At 39.0% G+C, this 8,888-nt stretch overlaps 1 protein-coding gene across 1 annotated transcript in view; it reads left to right on the top strand.

Annotated features, from left to right (window-relative positions):
- Positions 1-7,512, top strand: part of samm50l (sorting and assembly machinery component 50 homolog, like) — a 13,041-nt gene extending 5,529 nt beyond the window's left edge. Inside the window, exons 11-15 of the mRNA XM_024290835.2 lie at positions 1,131-1,201; positions 1,315-1,382; positions 3,834-3,980; positions 4,104-4,245; positions 6,845-7,512. Coding sequence (XP_024146603.1) covers positions 1,131-1,201; positions 1,315-1,382; positions 3,834-3,980; positions 4,104-4,245; positions 6,845-6,890 — 474 coding nt within the window. The 3' untranslated portion in view covers positions 6,891-7,512. The remainder of the gene's footprint in view (positions 1-1,130; positions 1,202-1,314; positions 1,383-3,833; positions 3,981-4,103; positions 4,246-6,844) is intronic.
- The last annotated feature ends 1,376 nt before the right edge of the window (positions 7,513-8,888 follow it).

Genomic DNA, 8,888 nt, shown 5'->3' with positions numbered 1-8,888 from the left:
AAGATTCTATTTTATGTTTCGACTTCCGATAAAGAGAGCACCGCCACTTCTTGTTGTCCACTTAAAGCACTGTCTGTATTAGAAGATTCCGAAACTTTACCCCTAAAACTAACCGTAACCCTTACACCAGGGGTGTCAAACTCATTCGCACAAAAGGACCAAAATCAAAAAACACTTTAGATCACGGGCCGAACGAGGTAAACATTTATTGAACACTAAAACTAAATGTTTAAAACTTTAAAGCCATAACTTTTTTACATAAATATGAACTGGATATATAGCATTACCTGCGATAATGCTAGTGTGAATACTGTAAGCTGAATGTGGCCACTGAAGATGCTAGTGCTGATAGCTGAAGATGCTGAAATTGATAGCTAAAAATGTTGTAGCTGATAGCTGAAATTACTGAAGCTTATAGCTGAAATCACTCAAGCTAATAGCTGAATATGCTAAAGTGGATAGCCAGCTAAAACATTAGCTAAATGCTGAATTAGCCTAAAAAAAACAAAAGTTAGCCAAAACAGCTAGCATGTAGCTGAAAATTAGCTAAACTTCAAAGTAGCCTAAAAGACTAAAAAAAAAGCCTAAGTTAGCCAAAACAGCTAGCATGTAAATATTAGCCTAAAAAAAGCCAAAAAACAAAAAACAAGCCTAAATTAGCCAAAACAGGTAGCAGGTAGCTGAAAAATATTAGCTAAACTCCAAAAGAGCCTAACAAAAGTTTAAATTACCCAAAACAGCTAGCATGTAAATAGTAGCCTAACTGAAAAAAAGCCCAAAAAACTTTAACAAAAAGCCTAAATTAGCCAAAACAGCTAGCATGTAGCTGAAATATTAGCTAAACTCCTGATTATTTTTTTCTTTAATTAAAAAAATTTATTAAAATATCAATAATATAATAACAAGTTTAAAAAGAATATGAAGAAATTCAAAGAACCATGAGTTTATATGTTCTTTGTGTGGTTTATTTGTACTACTTCATCCGTGAAAATTTCTTGCAAAAGAGTACAACTTTTCTCATGTTTTCCACGAATTATGAATTTTCCTCCGTACTAAATGTCTGAAGTGGCTGTGAGGCGGCCCTAAAGCCGCTGTTCTTAGGCAGATAAACTGATGCTTTGTGCCCTCAGGTCTTGTCTGGCTCTCTGTGGGGCGGGATGCTGTTTCCCATTGAAGGAAAGCCTTCTTGTATCGCTGACAGGTTTGTCTCAAGTTACTTTTAAATATTGAAAACAATATTGTTTGGATTTATTTGTTGTTCAATGTTGTATTTTAGACTGTAAGAAGTTTCTTAGTCATTGTTTTTGTGCTCAGGTTCTACCTTGGAGGCCCCACGAGCGTGCGAGGCTTTGGGATGTACAGCATAGGCCCTCAAAGTGAAGGTAAACATGGAACTCCATCAGGTGATGGTGTCAGATTGGAATCAGATCAGAGTGTCAGAAGTTGGATTAGCTGGAATAGTATCTGAATGTGGCTTCTGAGTCGAAGTTCTTCCATTCAGCTATGGATTTCTGAGCCCTGCTCATGAAATGTCAAAAAAAGCCGGTACACAAAAGATGCTTGGTAACTCAGAGCTTTAGCTCATTCCATTGGGTCCATAAGACTGAGGTCCTGAGTGGCTGGACCGCTCCATGACCTTCATATACTTCTTCTTCAGTCATTCATTGGTTATCTTGGCTGCATGTTTTGAGTCTTCACCCTTTTGGAAGACCCATCTTTGACCCGTTTGTAGCCTCCTGGAAGAGGTTCTAACGCAGGATTTGGTTGTACATGGCTCATCAATCGTTCCATTGACACGATGAAGTAGCACAGAGCATAATGCTTCCACCTCCGTGCTTGACAGTGGGGATGGTATTCTTGGGGCCATGGATTGCATTTCTCCAACCTGTGCCTCCGTTTTCCCTTTATTGTGGCTCTTTAGCTTTAATAAAAATGCTAACAGTTGAATAATTAGAGATTAGTAAGTTAAGTTTTGCCATTTCTGTTTTTTACATGTCAAGGAACTGAGAAAAAATAGTTTAATTTACTGTCAGAAATTTTGTAGAAATGTTCTTTAAATTTGTGTTTTTATTCATAGTTAGTCGAATAAAAGTCTCTAAAAGTTTTTTTCATTTTGGTAAATTACACGAAAGTGGTTAAAGTTTTGAACAAATGTGGGTTAAAATGATTGAAAATGATTTAGAGTTGTGTGTTTTCTATAAAAAGCGCAGGTTATTCTAAATGTGTTGAGTTGTATTTTTTAATAAATAGATTCTACTAAAATGTTTTTTATTTTTTAGATTAAAAGGAAAAAAAGCACACCAAAAACATAATAATAAAATATCATGCTTGACTGTCTTGCATTTTTAATTTAAGAAAAGGAGTTTCACCATTAGTACATGTTTTGACACCATTTATTTTGAAAAGAAACAGTGTGTTAAGTTAAAACTGTTGTAATTCAATTAACTTAATATTTAAAAACTAAATGTATTAAATGCTTAATTGCCAAAACAAAAATGCGCAAAGATTTTGTGGCTCTCGTTGGGTTCTGGTCTTAAAGAATCTAGACCAAATGGCTTTTAGCGTTAAAGTTTGCAGACTTGTGTTTTAGGCCTGTTACTCTGTTCTCATGATCATGGAAGCCCCTCCAGGTCAGATCTGGTTTGGACCTGCAGACCTAAAAGTGGATTGATGATCATTTTCTTTTATTTTGTCACAACTCTCCAACATTTCTGTCCTGAACCACCATCTTCTTGATGATTATTTTGTAGTTTTGTAATCTTGACCCTTAAATCCACTGAAAGCTCTTTAACCTTTCCATGTTGGAGAGTTTGGAGTCGGGTTGATTCTGTGAACAGGTGTCTTTTCTACAGGTGATTAGTTCAAACAGGTGTCTTCAATACAGGTCTTGATTACAAGAGTCTAACTGGTCTGTGTGAACCAGCAACACAGGTTGTGTCCGAATTCCCCCTAATCACTATATCATAGTGCGTTCACCATGTTCTAGTGCTGTCCGAATCTACTAATTCAAAAATCGAGAGCACTCGAAATTTCGCAGAAGTCTTTACAAAAAGCTATTGTGCATCGATGCTCACTAGATTAGCAAATATAGACCACAATGCATTGCAGTCGAACAATTTTGAACCAAAAAATGTAACATTTGAAAAAAACTTCCGCATTTTCACCATCAGAACACAGTGGAGTCATGAATAAATGTTGTGAATTATGTTCGTATTTATTCGATTTTCACTTTGTGAAATCGGTGAAGTCATATCCGGTGTTTAGAAAACCAGAAAAAAAAGTATTATTCCTCTGCGTCACTTTTTGACGTTTTTGGCGTCCACCAGTCTTCATTTTTTGATGTACCGGCTGTTCTCATTAAATTACGAGTCCCTAACCTCTGGGCCGCGAACCAGAACTGGTCCAGTACCGCGATGTGTAGCGCATTGGTACCAGTACCTAACCTTAGCCTGACACTGGACAAGATGTGATACTGGACACAAACCAGTACCGGGTGCGTCCCGAGGACCGTTCCATGTCCCGATGTTTGCAGACCCTTGATTTTACGAACGACCAGCACGTCAAAGATCTTTAACAAACGTCCATATGTGATGACTTGGGAGTAAGAATGTGTTTAACCCAGAACTAGGGGATCAAATACTTATTTCCCACAATCAAATTCAAATAAATCTATAAAAAATGAATGGATTTTCTATCGTTCAAATGAATCTACCATTATAACGTCAGTTTCTTTCTAAGTCTAAAGTATCAAAGAATCAAATACTTATTTCCTCCACTGTAGCTGTAAGGGCACGCCCACTTCATGATATAAAGCTGTTTCCTGTCACTTCCAGGTGACTATTTGGGTGGGGAAGCATACTGGGCTGGCGGCCTGCACCTCTACACTCCTCTTCCCTTCAGGCCCGGGAGAGGGGGCTTCGGAGATCTTTTCAGAACACACTTCTTTCTGAACGCAGGAAACCTATGCAACCTGAACTATGGTGGGTTGACTCGACACAAGACCAAAGATGTTGCTTTACCTTCAAAAATGATCTTTTCCTAAAAGTATGAACTATTTCACTCTAGACATTGTCTTGATCCACATTTGTCATTTTTCTGTGCAGGTGAGGGTCCGCGAGCACACCTTCAGAAGCTAGCAGAGTGCATTCGCTGGTCCTACGGAGCGGGCATCGTGCTGCGCCTGGGAAACATCGCCAGACTGGAACTCAACTACTGCATCCCTATGGGCGTTCAGAGTGGAGACCGGTAGGGGCCCTGAACACCACACAGTACCACACAGTACTGTACTGCACACCCTGACATTTCACAGGGTGGAGACAGAGCCGTTGTTCTTATCAGCTTTGCTCATGTTGTTAAAACTACTGAAGTCCGTTGGGGGAAAACAGATGTGTTTGGAGCTATGGAGTTGAGATCTGGTGACTGTGGAAACCAATGAACTGATTATGTTCAAGAAACCAGTGTGAAATTGTTCCAGCTTTGGACTGGAATCATGGATATTTTCTCTTTTTCTGACCATTCTCTGTAAACTCTGAAATCCTCAGCCCATCTGGTACCAACAACAGCGACATGTTCAAAGTGACTTTCATCTTAGCTGCAGCTAATTGTCTTGACCATGTCTACGTGGCTAAATTGCTGCCATGTGATTGGCTGATTTAATTTTTTTCTTTAATTAATCTTAAATAAACATATTTGTGTCTATACATACAATGCATGACACACTGAATCCAGTAAAGGTGAAATTCTTCAAAAATAGTTTAACTATTTGCTTGAGAAAAGGAAAAGGAAGTGATCCTATCTTTCTATTATTCTTTACTTCACAATTTTACTTCTTTTTTCTTGCAGTTTTCATCGTGTTATTCATAACTTCAAATTAGTTATTGATGTTTTACTAGTCTTTTTGCAGATTCTATTCCAAATCCACAAGTATTGATATGAAATAAGATAAAGTATTGATTACATTAAAAGACATTACATGTCATTGAATTTTCTCCATTTGTTTGCTGAGTTGTTTATGAAAAGTAAAATTAGCTTTAAATCTTGTTTTTTTAATGCTAGAATTAATTGATAAATTAAATAAATAAAACATTTCTATAATAAACCTAGGAGTTAATTTTTAAACATTTGTTTTTTTTACATCAGTGTTGAACTATTTCATTCACTCATACATTTTCATTGAGGAACAAATGTCTTTGCTCCAAGATGATTTATCCACAAGATTACACAAATGTAGCCTAAAGTCACAAAAGACAAAATAATTTACCCTATTTTCCATCAAAAGATGATAATGATTCCATACTGGGGAAAACATCTTATTGGAATAATCCATGAGGTGAGAATTTGAACAGTTTCCTCTCCATTCAACAAATCCTCAACACTATTCTACATGTCCACACAGTTTGTTTCCTTACAAACACAATCTGGCACAACACATCCAAATGATACGGTGTTGACTTTTTCTTGAAGCAATCAATACACGCACTGATACCGGGTGGTGTGCTGACACACCAGTGTTTCTCGTCCCATCACTACTGTTCTCCTACAACTCTGAACACTTTCGGGTTAGGACTTTTACTGGGGTGAGGGATACGGTTAGGGTTAAGGTTTTGGTACGTTGGATAACTTCTTCTTCCAGCCGATGATATCATGTGCCATCTTGTCCCCCTCCCCAAACCCTGTGCCGGTCCCCAGCCCGGAGACAATACAGGGTTGTGTCAGGAAGAGGATTTATCGTAAAAATGTCTGCTAAACCAAAAAGACAGAATATGTCTAAGGTCAAAGACAACTTTATTCCATAAATCAGTGTTTTTCAACCAGTAGTGTGCCGTGAGAAATGATTCATTTTCACTGATCTAAAAACATTTTCTATCACCAGGATATCAGCTCTGTTTTCATCCAAACAGACCATGATACAACGGTGAATAGTTAACAATATATAAGACTGTAAGATTATATTTCTTTGTGTTTATTTGATTCCAATTAAGGCTTTAAGATAAGAATGATGCGATTGGAAAAGAAACTGTCCAACTGTCTCCATCAATCATTCTTGGAGGCTTAATCATGTCATCAGTCTGACCAATCAAAAGTTGTTAACATCCTCACTTTTTTGGCTCATAAAGTCTTATAGTTCTTACAAAAATAAGAGCCAAAGCTCATGTTTAGCGGTGAAGCTTCCTGCGGGATCTGATGTGAGACCGTGAAAAAAGTGAACAAAATAATGGAGCTCAGAGACGTGAGTTTGTTTAGCATCAGCGCCAGTTTTTGCACTGCATCTCCGCAGAATTTTGATCAAGGAAAAAGTATACCTTGGGTCAAAAAAGGTTGGAAAACACTCCCATAAATCATTAGACATCACTGATCAAGTATCACAATTTGTAGTAAAGTGTCTAATGATCAGTAAAGAACATTGCTTTAATTATCATTTATTTACTTGTTTTATTATTTTCTGACATTTCCATACTCTTTTGTCGTTCATACGCTTTATATGACCATGAATGATCTAAAGCACGTCTGATTTGACAAAACCCTTTTGGGATTTGACCATACACAGTACATTTATGCATCAAAAAAGTTGAACCTCCTGCTACATCTTCAGCCTACGATGCCTAGGATAGATCAAGGGTTACATGAACTGCACTGTATTTTATCCGGGCTGGGACTTGGCACAGACCAGTCCTTCCCGCATGCCAGTCCTACACCCAGCCAACGGAACCATCCAGCCGTTCCATTATTTCCTTCTGTTTTAATGTTAGGAATTTGACTTTTTGCTTTTCCTCTAAGATATCATTAAGACTTGCTCGAACCCAAAAAGCTGAGTGGTCCTCTCTACTGTTTTTCCTCCTTCCAGGATATGTGACGGTGTCCAGTTTGGAGCGGGAATTCGCTTTCTGTGACCTCCTCACACCCCTGACCTCACTGTTCAAGCTCAAGTCAAGCTAAAAAAAAGGGAGGACTGTTTGTCATCGTTGTTCACTCTGAACTTGTTGTAGAGTCTAAAACAAAAGCATGGGCCTGAGTCGCAGTAAAATGAGCTGACCTTCCTAAATGTCTTTTAAATTTTCCATTTAGGCTTTGAGAAAACAAGCCTCCAGGGTCACAGTAAATGATCTAACCTGAGAGAGGAGTCACAAACTCCATATTTGTGTCTGCTCCGACCTTTCTTTGTGGTGATTCGTGTTGTCACTTTGTTTCTTGTAGCAGCACCAAGATATTTATTATTCTAGAGGAGGTGGTTGTTCCCCTGTTGGCCCACCTGAAATCCAATTTTTTTGGGACTTGGCTGAACGCTTTGCACTTAACGCATTTAGTTTTGTGAAGTTTGAATGACTGACTGCAGTGCCACAAGGGGGGAGGTAACAAACCAGCACTTTTCCACCCAAACCACAGTGAGTGAGGTTGAAGAAGACGCTGTCTCAGGCAGATCATGGACACCTTCCACCACCAGTGCTCTTACTCTATCTCCTCTGTTGATGTTGTCAAAAAATTTTCATTAATAAATTCCAACTGCCCCCTCTGTTTTTGTGTTCTTTTCTTGTGTTTTCAAAAAAAAAAATCTACCAATGTCAGGTGTCACATACTCCGTGACTATAATAATCTCACTAAGACAAGGGTCGGCCACCTTTAACAGTTAAAGAGCCATTTGGGTTTGTTTTCTACTGATCAAAACGTAGAAGGAGTCCCATTGACTTACTTTAGAAATTGAAAAAAAAGTTCAGCCCACTGTCTTGTGGGGTCCAGATGACCCAATTTTTAATGTGAACAAGCCTAGGAGAGTGGAAGGGAATTCTATTTTATAAAACTTCTGGATTCTGTTGACAACATTCGTCTGGGTCATGCGACCTACAGCAGCTACCTGCATGGCTAACTAGATCGCTAAGCTAGTAGCTTTTAATTAAAAATATTTTTTAAGCAAAATTTCATGTAGTGGCATTTTGTTTTAAAAATAGATTTTCATGAACCGAATGCTTAAAAATGCCAACTTCGCGTCGGTCTGCAAAAATATTGTTCAATTTAAACCGGTCCGTGGTCTAAAAAAGGTTGGGTACCACTGCCTTACATGATTAACCCCTTCTAGCTAAATAAACTCATTGCACTCCATTAGTGCCTGGCAGAACAAATGAACCAGCTGCTAAAAGATGGGACTCACCCCAAATGGCTAACGGAAGGGCAAATAGTCCTGATCCGCAAGTATCCCTCAGAGGGTGCAGTCCCATCCAACTACCGGCCAATAACCTGTCTCTCCACATGGAAGCTCATGTCGGGCATCATTGCAACCAAGTTAAGTCAGTACATGGATGATGCACAGAGGGGCACTGAGAGATACCAGAGATGCTCATCCTCATTGATTGAACCGTCGCTAAAGATGCCAAGTCACGACACACCCACTTGTGCACAGCCTGGATTGGTTACAAGAAAGCCCAATGGTTCATTCACATTAGATGTGATTTGCACAGCAAGACCGTCAAGTTTCAATGTTAAGTCAATGTGATTTGAGGTCTTGCCGTGCAGTATGGGTGTCTGGTACAGCGTGCCAACCAATCAGGGACTCAGCTTTGGGCATGTGACGTTTTCAGTGACTCGATCAAAGGGTAGAAAACTACATCCTTCCTGTTTGTAATGGACAGGCTGACAGATGAAGTCAGACATAAATCAACGTGGACAATGATGTTTGCAGATGACATTGTGATTTATAGGGAGAGTGAGAAACAGGTGCAGATGGAGCTAGAGATGGAGGTTTGTCCTGGAAAGGAGAGGAATGGGGCAGCTGTGGGGCAGCGGACTACCGATCGATAGATTTAGGGTTCAATTCCCACCTTGCCCACCTGTGTGTTAAAGCATCCTGGGCAAGACACTGAACCCTAAATTGCCTGTGGTGGAAGGTTAGCAACGAT

The sequence above is a fragment of the Oryzias melastigma genome, linkage group LG23 (genome assembly GCF_002922805.2).
Source record: "Oryzias melastigma strain HK-1 linkage group LG23, ASM292280v2, whole genome shotgun sequence".
NCBI classification, from domain to species: Eukaryota; Metazoa; Chordata; class Actinopteri; order Beloniformes; family Adrianichthyidae; genus Oryzias; species Oryzias melastigma.
The sequence above is the reverse complement of the archived record's forward strand: the minus strand, read 5'-3'. Positions and strand labels throughout refer to the sequence as shown.